This window comes from Acomys minous (assembly GCF_964271855.1).
Source record: "Acomys minous genome assembly, chromosome: 11".
NCBI lineage: Eukaryota > Metazoa > Chordata > Mammalia > Rodentia > Muridae > Acomys > Acomys minous.
In genome coordinates, this window is record NC_140492.1 from 61,886,387 (window position 1) to 61,900,719 (window position 14,333).

A 14,333-nucleotide genomic window follows, 5' to 3' on the forward strand; every position below is an offset into this window, starting at 1 on the left:
ACGATCAGGAACGTTAGAGGCAAATGTAAAAACAAAGCCTTTATTAAACACATAGAACTTATTTCCTGAGCTTCAGTAAAAATATTAGTGCTTACCTAATAAATACATATATACATTCATTCATAAATACATACATACATACATACAATTTTCTTTGAGCTGAAAAAAACTCCAGAAAAACACTTAGAGCTTCAATTTAATAACAACACAGATTAACAGAACTTTTCCAAGTGCTATTTTAAAGCTGTAAGAAAAAGCCCAAAAAACAGAAATCTGCTGCCACCTAGGGGTTACTTTAGAAGGTGTGAGAGCTATGTCCATTACAAGTATGTCTAGTTTATTATTAAGGGAAAGCAAGATTTCAGTGATGTGTATCTCTCTCTCTCTCTCTCTCTCTCTCTCTCTCTCTCTCTCTCTCTCTCTCTCTCTCTCTCACTCACACACACACACACAGACACACACACACACTGCATCATAAAATACTATTGCTATATGGTCTCCAGCACACATGTGAATAGCTATGCTTTACATAATCCTCCTCTTAAACATAAACATAGAATTGTTTCAAGCCACTCTGGGGTACAAGCGACTATCCCTATTTCCACGTCCTTATAGCCCCTGATAATACACATTCAAGTCAGTCACTCCTAAACTGGTAAATTCCTGACAAGATAAAAGGTTATTATTCATAAGTTACACAGTCTTTTCTTGCAGATGCTCAAGGGCTTAAAATTCATAGTAAACCTGAGGCTTACTTTTTTTTTTAAACCATCTTTCAACGATTATTACTAAAAACTACTTCTTTTGCTTTGTGAAGCCTCACCTCAGAATCTATAAAATGTCTCTGGTAGTAATAAAAGCCTCTTCGACAAAGGTTACAGTGATTTAGAGCTGTTTTTAAGAAATGTCTTCTATAAACTTGATGCCAAGTATCCTTAATCTGAAATGAGAAAAGAAAAACTAAGTATTAAGACAGATGGTGCCTACCACTGAGAAGTTACTTGTATACCACATTTACTTTGAAAAGTTAATTGAATTCAAGGACAGCCTGGTCTACAGATGAGTTTCTGGGCAGAGAGAAGTCCTGTCTCAAAAAATAAAACAAACATAAAAAACTGTTGGTTGGGCAGTGGTGGTGCACTCCTTTCAATCCCAGCACTAGGAGGCAGAGGCAGGTGGATCTCCGTGAGTTCGAGGCCAGCCTGGTCTACAGAGACAGTTCCAGGGCAGCCAGGGCTACACAGAGAAACCCTGTCTTGAAAAAAAATTTAATTGAAAGCAACAGGAATATTTTTATTCTACCAACCTTTTAAATCCACTTACAAAGTTTTCAAGTGAGATATTAGATTTATATTGCTTAGGTTCTAAGCAAGCATGTAGCTATATTCAAACAATCATTGCCCAGAGCAGGTTGGTAAGGAGTGACCTTTGCCTAGCTAGCAGAGGGAAAACAAGGCAGGGAAAGTACGAAGCCTGCAAACCCTGGCGGAGGACAGAGTTAGGACCTGGAAGCTGCTCTCAACCACGTCCACCAACCGACAGCAATTGGAAGGTAATGCTTTCTAAATTACACTGCTGCCACAACAGTGTCCCCACCACTGTGGCACTACGGCCCATCAGAGCATTTATTGTTCATCACATCTAGGAACAGCAATAATGCTAGTGGGCGGAACAAATACCTACACCTTCTGGAGAGGCAGAAGTGGGGCTGAGTTATCAATTCCTAAAGGGGGCAGTACCAGGAACACGGCAGAACTGCAGGACAACCCAGAGCCCATATTCTTGTACTAAACAGTGTTATGAGGATAAAAACCAAACTAGAGGCCGGGCGGTGGTGGCGCACACCTTTAATCCCAGCACTCGGGAGGCAGAGGCAGGTGGATCGCTGTGAGTTTGAGGCCAGCCTGGTCTACAAAGTGAGTCCAGGACAGCCAAGGCTACACAGAGAGACCTTGTCTTGAAAAACCAAATAAATAAATAAATAAATAAAAATAAAAAAAATAAAAACCAAACTAAACCAAACCAAAACTGAGGTGTTCTTGCCTGCAAAAAATAGCAACCTGTTCCACTCTACTTCCAAGAGAAAATCCCCCCTGCATTAACTACGTGCCATAAGATTAAAAGCACCAAAGCACATAAAGCTTGAGTATTGCTGACCTAACATACATGGAATGGAAGTGTTCTGAAGGTGGGATTTTGGGTGGGATGATTTTATAATATTTACATACACACCTTGGAGGTGGGCTAAAGGCCTAAAGAGAATATTTACTCACGTTTCGTACACACCCTATGCAATAGTCTAAACATAATTTTATGCTCTACCAGAGTGTATGCCTGCATTTTGAATATTGTCACTTGAAGAATTTTCTTGTGACGTCAGGTTGGAGTGGAAAAGTTCCAGGTTTTGGAGCATTTCTATTTTCCTCTTTTGAATTACAGGTGGTTGCTCAATTTGCATGGCCTTCTCTTTTTTCCTCTTGAGATACAGTTGCTCTGTGTAGTACTGGCTTTCCGGGAACTCTGTAGTTCAGGCTGGTCTCAAACTCACCATTCCTGGCCTTTTATTAATGAGAGTTAGGACCATGTAGATAAATCAGATCTATACCCAACTAAGTCATGTTCAATTTATAGACAATGCGTCATGCACAGTGGCTTAAGCATTTCGGTTCTTACCAGTTATCTTTTTCTGATCTCAGGTAAAATTTAAAGTAAGTACAGAGACATGAAATCAGGTGATATTTAAAAGCAGTCATGGTGGCTTAGAAGGTTTTCAGGTTGCTTTCCTCACTAGATTTATTTTTCTAATTGGGTTTCACACAAGCTTTTTTTTCTTTTCTTTTTTTTTTTAAGATTATTTTTATTTTATGTGTATGGGCGGTTTTGCTTCCATGTATGTCTGTGCACCTATGAACAGTTCCTCTTGAACAGCTGTTGGGGATATGGGTGAGACAACACGTGAGTGCTAGGAACCAGGCGCAGGCCCCTGTGAGAAGGACACGTGCTCTTAACTGCTGAGCCGTCTCTCCAGTGTTTAAGCTAACCGTGAAGACTTTCAGTCCCCTACATTCTAACTTCTAAGTCACAGGAAATATAGATCCAGCAACTGTTTTTACAAATCTGCTGCAAATAAGCACTATGAAGTTAAGAAAAAAGGTGGCCTAATGTGTAGACTTTGCTCTCATATTTGTCAGGAACGAAGGAGATGAGAAAGGATCCAACGATCTTATCCATGCAATAAAAAATTAAAATGCATGCCCACCCCCCTAAATCTAATTGAGCTACATTGCCTGTAAACATTAGAATTACATATGGGGCTGGGAATGGTGGCATGCCCCTATAATCCTGGTATGGCACTTAGGAGGCAGAGGCAGGTGAATCTTTGTGAATTTGTGGCCAGCTTGGCCTACATAATGAGTTCCAGGCAATCCAAACAAACACACAACTATCATAAAAAACCAGCCTCCCAACACAGACACAAATATCTGTCTATAGACATGGGCCATAGTTAGACAAAAGTGAATTGCTGTACTTGAAAACTGTAAAACGGAGCCAAGGCAAGGTCTGGATGCCTTTTATTCCTTTTGTAGGAACCCAGATTTTTAAATCTTAATTTCTCAAGCTACTCATATAAAGCAAACTGAAATTAAAATTGTTACTCTTCTTATAGTCAAATGACTAAATTAAGCCAGTAAATGTACATGTGATCACAGCAGGATACAGTGCTTAGATTTCTATGTAACTCATTGGAGGCAGGAATACAGCACTTACATGTAAGAACACTGATTTAGGAAGCAGACCTGCACCCCCTTTCTTTTTCTGAGACAGAGTCTCTTGTAGCGTGAGACTCCCCCAGTCTCACTCTGTAGCTGAGGACGACCTGCAGCTCCTGCCTCCATATTCCAAGTGCTGTATCTGTCACCACACCTGACTTTTGATGGTATTTCTTGTGCTTTGTTTTGGTCTTTTTTTAGTTTTTAATTTGAGCTGAGGAATGAACCCAGAGCCTTGTGTTTGCTAGACAGGCAATCTACCACGGAGGGAAACCGCATCGTTTGACGGTATTTCTTACCAAGCTGGGATCTACTTCAACTCCGCGAGATTCCAGGTTCTTCCGGACCGTGGTAATCTCATCACTGGCAAGGTAAGCTGGGTGCTCCTCGTTACACTTCAGCATCTTCTCCAGCTCGTTCTTGGTCTCATTGTGAACACACTTCAACAAGCGAAGAGAAGGCTGTTTAGACACTTCACACCTGGCACTTGTGACAACCGAGACCCATTTTAATGAATGTATTATGACTGTACCGCTGTTGTTAATGATAACAAAAGCTATAAACTAGGCTTATGAATGTAGAGACGCTTGTCTTATGTGTGCCTAGCCCTCGAATCTTGCACTTGTGCTGGAGTGTTTCACTTAGGAAAGACTTAGGCTAGATCTAAGGAAATGAGTCTATGCGGGCCTGTGTGGGGAAGCAGTGTTCTATAAATGCCGAGATGGACTCAGACTTTGTGAAGTGTTTCTTCTCTAACCAATTAAATAGCAAGTATTTAGTTTGATGCTTTTCAAAAAAAGGCTCTTCCATTAAAAATCGTACTTCAAACTATTCCTGAAGAACTCTTAACTCATTTTCAGCCTATTCTTTGCAACCATGCATTAACCTCAGCAAAGGAAGAAAACACACACACTAATTATAAGTTTCAAAGTCAGACTCTGATATTGTCCAATTCAGTTTGTTTTCTGTTTCTTTCTTTTAAAGATTTCTTTATTGTGTATACAGTGTTTGGCCTGCATGCCTGCCCGCCAGAAAAGGGCACCAGATCTCACTATAGATGGTTATAGATGGTTGCTGGGAATTTAAGTCAGGGCCTTTGGAAGAGCAGCCAGTGCTCTAACCTCTGAGCCATCTCTCCATCCCATCTTGTTATTTTTCAGTCTTCTATTCTGACATGGATGATAAACATACAACTCTATTCTATGTGGTATGTAGTGGGAAGGAATCCTGGTAATGGAATATTCTCTACCAGGCCTGTACTTTCACACCTACAGTCCCATCATTACTAATCCACTGCTAAAACAAGAAACCCTTCCAAAGAAAGCGTCTTTCTTATTTATCCTGGCTATCTGTTCCACCAAGACACAGTGAGAATGTTTCAAAGGGGGGTTTTCCTACAAAACTAAAGAAAGGTTACATAAAGCCATAAAACAGCACGGTTTCCCATTTCTCATTTTTATTGTGTGTGTGTGTGTGTGTGTGTGTGTGTGTGTGTGTGTGTGCGCGCGCGCGCGTGTGTCCAGAGGCAGGCAGGGGTAGGAGTGAAGGCTCATCTAGGAGGGCTTCCAGATTCCTCCTCCAGGTGTAGAGACTCTTTGCAATGCCCTTAAAATGAATTTATTGCTTCTCCTACAGGACTCTGGAGACAAACAACCTATGCCAGAGTTGTCTCTTTCTGCTTCGAGTCTGTTTAGCAGTAGCTGCTGAGGCAAGTACCGCGACCACTGACTGTTCTGGAGGCTTCCTGCCCAACCCGTCGAGGTTAGCTGCCACATACCAGCTGTTCCTAATCAATGTCTCTTCCAGCGTCCAAGCCAGACACCTATGATGGAGGGCCCTGCAAGTTCTTTTAGACAGACCTTTTCCCAGCCCATCTGCACGGCGGAGACAGATGCGCTGCGGACTCAGGGTCAAATCGCTTAATTTAGGGGGCTTATGAAACAAGCAGTGTGGGATGCCGGAAAAGAAATGGCTTCGGTGCTATAATTCATTAATTTTGTCTAAAGTGAAAATGAAAACAAGAAAAATGGGAGTATTTTACTCTCTTTACCTCAAATCGTGCCACATTTTAACGTTCTTTTTGCTAATTAAGTAGATTCCGGAATACAGGAAACAACAGCAAGTAGACTGGATATCACCTCTTTTCCTTATTTCATTCATTTATGTATTTTGGTTCTTTATTATATTTATGCATTTCCCTTTATGAACAGCAAGCTTTTAATCCTAGCACTTGGGAGGCAGAGGCAGGTGGATGTCTATGAGTTCGAGGCCAGCCAAGGTTATACAGGGAAACCCTGCCTCAAAAAAACCAAAAAAGAAAGAAAAAGGGACTGAACTGCGGTAGACGAGGTAGAGGAGACAGGTGAAGGACAGGACAAGAAGCTCTAAGAGCTCAGAAGGCGTAAGAGGGGCGGGTGTGGGGATGACATGCGTCGTTTACTTTGTGTACGGGTGTTTTGCCTGCATGTCCGTATGCACACCATGTGTGTGCCTGGTGTCCCCAGAGGCCAGAGCCATCAGATCCCCTGGAACTAGAGTACAGGCTGGCTGTCAGCTGTCCTGTGGTTGCTGGGAACTGACTTAGCCTGTGTCTTCTAGAAGAGCAGCACGTGCTTTAATCACTGAGCCATCTCTCTAGCTTAACTACTCTTTTTTAAACCTTAATTAGGGAACTGACATGAACAGAATCATCAACCACACGAACATGTGAGTGTAATGTGTGTGCATGCATATAAGTATGTGTGAATGTGGTCCTGGAGTACGCATGTGTAATGTATGTGTTCACATGTGTGGTTGCTGGCACCTGTGGGCACATGCAGAGGTCAGAGGAAGACATTAGGTGCCCTGTGCTGTCACTCTTCACCTTACTCCCTTAGACAGGCTTTCCTGGGGAACCTGGAGCTAGGCTGGCAGCCAGTGGCCCCCGAGATCGTCCTGTCTCCTCTCCCAGAGCACCGTGGTCACAGGTGCTCACGCAGCCATGCTGGACTTTAGCTGAACTCAAGTCCTGTGCTTACACAGCGAGAACTCTTACCCACTGAGTCATCTTCGCCAGCCCCAGACTGTACGCTAAAATGAGCAGAATGAAGTTGGATGTGGCGGCCCATGCCTGTCATCGAAGCAAGTAAGAGGCTGAAGCAGGAGACCCTGTGTGTGTCCAAGGCCAGCCTGGGCTACAGAAAGCCACCACACCTAGTCATACTAAACCATGAACAAAATGTCATCACGAGAACAGAGATGCTTCTGTTCCTACCTGTTCTTGGGTTCGATTCTTCCAGTACATCCACCTCTTTTTCCAGTCTGGCCCTATCATGTTTTCAATAGCATTTTCAGCTAGAAGATAAAAATTAATTCCAAGGCTATAAATTATAATTAATGATATTCGTGTTATTATTTCTAAATGCTATATTAATATAAAATTAATTAAAATAAGGAAACAATTATATAATTGTTATGACAAAAGTATGACAACTATGTATGTGCTTAAAATCTATGAAAAGTACAATTGTTTATAGGATTACTTTGAGGAAGGACTACATATAAATATCTGGGGTTCATCTTAATAATTATTCTCTTTACTAGTCACACAGCAACTGACAAACAAATCAAACAAATAAACATTCAACTAGTCAGGAAAAGGACTTTGAAATGTTAATCATATATTAAAAATTAGTTTATTCTGTATGTGCATATAGGGCATGTACGTGAATTTGGAAGTGCACATGTCACAGTGCGAGAGTGGAGGTCAGGGGACAATTTTTGGGAGTCTGCTGTTTCCTCAGTGGGTTCCCGGGACCCAGCCCAGGATATCAGGCTTTCCCCACTGAGCTATCTCGCTGGCCCGGTGCTTATATTTTACAGTGCTCACGCCCCTACTTACTATCCTTGAGACGAGCTTGAAGTGCCTCTTCCATGAAGTAAATGGCTGCATCCCACTGCTGCTTATCTGATATGGACCGGTCTTCCAAAGCATTGTGCTGGATGACCCTCTGAAACGGTAATGGCAGAAAAGGCTACTTTAGTTTGAAACACATCAGTAATTTTAGCTGAGCGGTCAACTTGGTAAGAATCAAGCATAACAACTACCACACAACAGTGGGCCACTCCCACAGAGATGCGCAAGCTCCTTCTACTTGGTTGCACCTGCCAGTTTTTAATCAGAAAAATAAGGCGGAGTCTCTTGTGGCTGAAGTCAAAGCGCTAACTGAGGGGAAGGCGAGTGCACAGCACATGGGCGACGTGAGGCGGACAGACGCACCAGGCTGTCCTCCGCAAAGTCGTTCCACTTGTGCCGCTTGATGCTCTCCTCCTTCACAGCCTCCTTCAGCTTGTCAAAGATGTCATCATGCTCCTTTCCCTTGGGTTCCGTCATGAAGCGGGAAAACTCCTCCTGTAGCGTCTCCCAAGCGACCTAGGTATAAAAGAGAAATCGGTGTTTATATTGCTTCCTCTTATTAAACATGTAACATGAGACAATAACGCGAAACAAGCAGCTGTGATACAGTAGCCGATCAGGAAATGCCTGTACTTTGGTAAATGCTTGCACACGAATAAGAATGCAGCATAGCTGGGCACGGTGTCACAGGCAGGTGGTCTCTGTGAGTTCGAGGCCAGCCTTGCCTATAGAGTGAGTTTCAAGACAGCCAGGGTAACACACAGAGACCCTGTTTTTAAAAAAATGCTGCCAATTTTAAAGAACTGAGACGTCAAAACTACATCTCTAACGCTTGAGAACACCCTGGGCACAATAAGTCATATTCCCCCAGGATGCCACTTACTGAGCCGAGCAGGGTTGGCTCCACTAGGCGAGCCCTGCACCCCGAGTCTGCCAACACACTTATTTCACCCACTAACCCATCTGAGTCGGCCTGCTGCTTCCACACCACACCATACTTAAGTTCTTACTCACTGAGCCAGTCATCTTTGCATTTGTGCCTGGAAGCAGATTCATACGAAAAGCTTCCAGCACTACAAAGTATTTATTATTTAGCTAACTTTTATTCCTCTCAACCGTGAAATGAAGAGGGCGAAAGTAATTAGGAATAAGATCTACAGCTAGATGGTGGGGCTGGTGGTTTCTGTTTGTCTTTTATAAACTTGAGGCGATCCCCTGCTTTATTTGGCCTCCCTAGGGCTGGGATGACAGGCATGCAGAACCATGGCCTGCACAGGGAGGGAATGAACCCACAGCTTCCTCCCCTCTGCATAAAGCCCAGGGCAGAAAGTAGAAAGAGAATTCCTGATGTCCTGATGACTAGTTTCACGCCTGGAAGCTCTGGCTGTGCACACGCCCCAGCTCAGGACACACCCAGAACACTGCGAGGAGAGTAGTGACAAGAGGCAGCAGCTCTCCAGTGATTTTCATGGTATATCAAGAAATGAGCAGAGTTCAGCAACATGCAACACAGGCAGAGGCTGCAAGGGCTGCTGGAAACAAAGGCCCAGGAAGGTGAGAAAAGACTGCTGCAGGGCAGGACAGAGCCGATGCTATTTCCAAGGCAGGTGTGAAAAACAAAATCGCTTTAGTATTGACCACAGGTTTCCGAGCAACCCTTCAGAATCCAGGCCACACTAGCTTTCAGCCGGAGCAAGAGGCGGGACAACCGTCGGTAATGCAGACGGCCCTGAGCGGCTACTGTGCAAGGCCAGGCGTTACCTGAGCATTTTCCGTATGAGCTCATCTGCTCCTGACAGCAGCCCTGGCAGGTGGGCAACGTTATCGCCCCGGCTTCTCAGACGAAGCTGCAGGGTGGCTAAGCATGCAGGGCAGCTATCCCAAACTTAGCAGGTCCTTACGCAATGTCTATGCTATAGGTTACAGGTCCAGGAGAAAAATGTAAAAATGGTCATGTTTAAACGTTTAGTCCACTTAAAGATACTCCTTACAGAAGCTCAAGTCACGGAAGTTCAAGTTATTTCGCCTTCACGCCAGTTTGTTGGCTCGATTAAATGTTACTTTTAGAAGAATGAGGCCTTTAGGCAACCAGAAACAGCACCTCATCTGTAATCTTTCCTGTTGGCAGCAAGGTTGGCTCCAGCAGGGGCGGGAGCAGAGCGCACATGACGCGTTAGTGCCACAGGGAAAGACAGGGACTGAGAGAGAAGTGAGACCCACAGCCGCAGCAGCCAGCCCCGCCGACGGTGCCCATTACTCATTTAATGACATCACAGCCTAACCTCGACGGCTTTATTAGGAAGCTGCTTGTCGGTCCACTGTTTAAGCTTGATGTCCACTGTGGTGTTGAACGTCCCTGAGTTCATGGTCTGCGCGGCCGGAAGGTAGATGTTCTCAATCACATGCGTCGACACTCTTTCCCACAGAGACTGCTGAAGGATTTCCTCCCTGAAATTGAAAAGGAGATCTTTCAAGAAAGCCCCTGTGGCATTAAACTTTTTAAAAATAGCTTGACTGAAGTATCATTAGCTACAGCAATTACCTACACATCTTTGAAGGGTTGATAAAGTTGAGGTATGTTTACATCTGTGAGTCAGGATAAGTATCTCCCGTCAGATCTATAACCGCTCTATTTGCTGTTGTTATTATGACTGTTTTTTTTCCAGAGCACTACCTAAACGTAATCCTGTAGCATGTACTGCTCCATCTGTCTTCTTTCCCCCAACACACTTGTTTTGAAATCTGTGCTGTATCACCATTTCACTTGGTTTTTTGTTTTTTTTTTTTTTGTTTTTGTTTTTTTTTTTGCTAAGCACCACCAACTGTGTACACTGACTTAGCCTGGCCCTCGATGGTCATTGCTATTTCTAGGTGTTGGCTGTTACAAAGAAAGCATCAGAGGTCTCTATAAGGAGACATGCCTTTCTTCTCTGTGGGTACACATCTAGGATCGCAATGGATGACTATGTGGCAGTTTTTTGTTTAGTTTTTTAACACACTGTTTTTTTTCTAAGATCTCCCACTGGTTTACACCCCCACTCCTAGAGCAGGAGGGTCCATGATGTGCTACACTCACAGCCTGTCTCACCTCTCAGCCTGGCTAGTGGGTTCATAGTGGCATCTCTCTGCGGCTGCAGACCTCTAATAAATAATCTGAGTGCATTTTCATGTGCTTATTTACTTAGTCCTAACAGACACTGTAGGTGTTTACTGTAGAGTCCAAGGCTGAAAGCTTTTTGATGTAATTTTTACAATTTAATAAGCTATCACAAAGCGTAGAAATATGAGGTATCACCATACAAAGTGTTTCAGCACTTCATAGCTAAGGTGATGGTATAAAGGATGCATACTTAAGTTCCAAGTTCTGCCCTTTAAAGTGCTCTTAAGAATAAGATATCTAGGGGGCTGGAGAGATGGCTCAGCAGTTAAGAGCACTGTCTGTTCTTCCAGAGGCCCTGAGTTCAACTCCCAGCAACCGCATGGTGGCTCGCAATCATCTATAATGTGTTCTGATGGTCTATTCTGGCATGTGGGTATACATACAAGTAGAGCACTCATATACATAAAATAAATAAGAAATAATTAAAAATAGAATAAGATATCTAAATAAGAAAAGACAACTATTCCCACTACACAAATATTTAAAATCTCAAGAAAAATACTTATTTGGTTTCCACTGAAATAAGTTCTGCTGTTATAGAAAACAAGAAAAACCAAAAACCAACAATAAGGAAAAACAAAAACAAAAACCGACAAGAAAAAAACCAAAACCATACTGTGATCATTTGGGTGGGCACAGCCCAGTGAGGGTCGTCTCCACCTCTCCCCTGGAGCACTGGCCTAGCTGCAGGCTTCACCTTGCTGTGGCCAGGTTCTGACCGTCACCCCAAGGGGGAGATTAGGAGAGGAGGACTCACTTAGCGTTGGGTGGGATGACTGCTGCAAGAGAGCCTGTCTTCCTATTACTTACACACCCAGTCCCTATCTGTCAAGGGGAGATTAGGAGAGGAGGACTCACTTAGCGTTGGGTGGGATGACTGCTGTAAGAGAGCCTGTCTTCCTATTACTTACACACCCAGTCCCTATCTAGCTGTCAGTTCTAGTTTCTGCGTGCCCTTTCACATCAAGACTGTCACCTGCACTGCTGCTATCCGAGTTCAAGTTGCATGGCCTCTTCCACGCTTCCTTGCTTCCAGTCTCTTTACTTGAACGAACAGTCTTAACAGCTTGTTTACAGCTCCTGTCTTATCGCTGTCCTTTACCACTCTCTATGAGAAAGCCATGGGCACAAACATCCAAGTTTTGTCTCTTCTTCTCACCTCCTGGCTCTGCAATCCCCTTACTGCTGGCTTTACTTAACACCAATCCGCTCGAAGGTTTACATGACAATACAGCACACTTCAGACTCCTCACATTTGAGTTAGGGGATTCACCTATACGTTTTGACCATTTTTGTTTTAGTCTTTTAAAGGAATCCAAGCAAACTTAGTGTTTTTCACCAAAAGTCACATGGATACCATAATCTTGGATTTCACAAAAGTATTATTTCTATAAAACCGGCCAATTATTGTGCTAGAAAAGATGGTTATGTGTTAATGACACACCAATATCTCACAGATCATGGATCTTGCAGATCATGTACATTGATGGACAAATACATTTGTTACTGTAACACATTATATGTCAAGTTAAAGGCCCAGGATTCTTTTCTTTTCTTTTTTCTTTTTTTGGTTTTTCAAGACAGGGTTTCTCTGTGTAGCCCTGGCTGTCCTGGACTCACTTTGTAGACCAGGCTGGCCTCGAACTCACAGGAATCGCCTGCCTCTGCCTCCTGAGTGCTGGGATTAAAGGCATGCGCCACCACCACCTGGCTGGATTCTTTTTTTAAAATATGAATAAAGTATGCAGAATGTCTGAGGATAAATAACAATTTATCCCATTAAGATATACAGTACTTACTGTGCAGATCTAGCACTGAGTAACTCACAGATCTAAAGCGTCCATCTTAAAGTGCCATGCAATGCTACTATGCCAGTAAGCAATAGCAACAAAACCTTCTAAGGCAGCAGTTCTCAACCTCTGGGTTTTAATCCCCTTGCAGGGGACGAACAACCCTTTCACAGGTTGTGTAACAGTAGCAAAATTACAGTTATGAAGTAACAACAAAAATAATTTTATGGCTGGGGTTCACCACATGAGGAACAGTGTTAAAGGGTTACAGCATCAAGAAGACTGACGATGAGGATGACAACGACAACAACAACAATGTTGACAACCACTGCAGTATCCTTGGTATATAATGTTTAGGGCATTGCAGCATGAACAGCTGAGACTGGGAATGGCTACCCTGTCTTTTGTGATGAAGAGAAAGCCCTAGAACGCTCGGCCATCTGATGTTCTAGTTCTCAGCCATGCCCTCTCCACAGGAACTACCTTTTGCTGTCCTTTCACAGCTCTGTTACATCCCTTGGGGATTAAACAAAACTAATCTTATTTTTTATGGCAACAAATTAATTTGTACAAGGATCACATTTTTTTTCCTACCATAAATAATATTATCAGTTACAGGCTGTCTTTCTCTTGGTGGTACTGAAGAGAGCGCATACCACCTGTGTGGCTGGCTAAGAGGGCAATCTACCACTGACTGCATCCCCATCCACTAGTGATGATTTATACATCGTGTTTTATGTACATTACCTTCACACAACCCAGGAAGGCAACTAGTATTACGGTCATTAATTATACTTACATACATTTTAAATTTACTCATGTATAGATCTATATATCTGTATTGCAATTTCAAGAGCTAACTGAATTATACAAAGTCACTGAACTCATTTAAAATATAAATAAGAGACACAACAGTTTGTGTCATATATATTTGATTAATCAGTCAACAGTAAAAATAGACCAGATATCTTTTTCTTAACAAAGAGAGATTAAAAATTTGTCAAGTATTGATGACTTAAAGAAAGGGGAAGGGGTATCAGTGAGGAAGGAAGGACACCGAGATGGGGACCTACTGAGAACAAATGCAAGCTGAGGGATGAGCTGCTGGTGTCTTGATTCAGTGTGATAATTTGTAACGGTGGGAGGGATACACACACACACACACACACACACACACACACACACACATCACATATACATATATCATGAATTGTGGTAGGCATAGTTTTGTGCCCAGAATGATACATTCTTAAATGCCACATGTTTATTAGAAGAAGATAACTAAGGCACAAGTAATTTGTTAACTAAAATACAGTACTAATATTTTGGGCTTTTTGTATATAGTTCGCTTGAGCTACATGCAGCCTGCCTTGCTGCTGTTACAAGGTTACCCATAGAGTATAGGCTCCCTCGGAATTTGTGTTCCTCCTGCAGGCTGGGATTACAGGTGTCTGTATAGTATGGTATAGTATGGTTGCTTATACTGCCCTGTTCCAATAAATTTAAGAATGTCTATGTTTACATAAACATGAGCTGAAGATGATAGCTTGATATAAGATTCATATGACAATTTTTCAAAAGGATGAACTTACTACTTTAAAAAAAATCTTAAGTAGGAAGCAATAAAAAAATATAACAAACAGTGGGTGTGGGGCGAGGGCTCGGTGACTGAGTGCACTGGTGCCTCTATCAGAAGATACGCCTTCTACACCAGCACC

At 42.8% G+C, this 14,333-nt stretch overlaps 1 protein-coding gene across 4 annotated transcripts in view; it reads right to left on the reverse strand.

Moving 5' to 3' along the window:
• OPA1 (OPA1 mitochondrial dynamin like GTPase) overlaps positions 1-14,333 on the reverse strand; it is a 74,762-nt gene that overhangs the window by 23,905 nt on the left and 36,524 nt on the right. For all 4 annotated transcript variants that reach the window (XM_084802639.1, XM_084802640.1, XM_084802638.1 and 1 more), the window contains 6 exons: positions 9,948-10,113; positions 8,029-8,181; positions 7,651-7,759; positions 7,024-7,103; positions 4,070-4,210; positions 824-940 (listed from right to left, as the gene is read on the reverse strand). In XM_084802639.1, the coding sequence (XP_084658765.1) occupies positions 824-940; positions 4,070-4,210; positions 7,024-7,103; positions 7,651-7,759; positions 8,029-8,181; positions 9,948-10,113 (766 nt within the window). The remainder of the gene's footprint in view (positions 1-823; positions 941-4,069; positions 4,211-7,023; positions 7,104-7,650; positions 7,760-8,028; positions 8,182-9,947; positions 10,114-14,333) is intronic.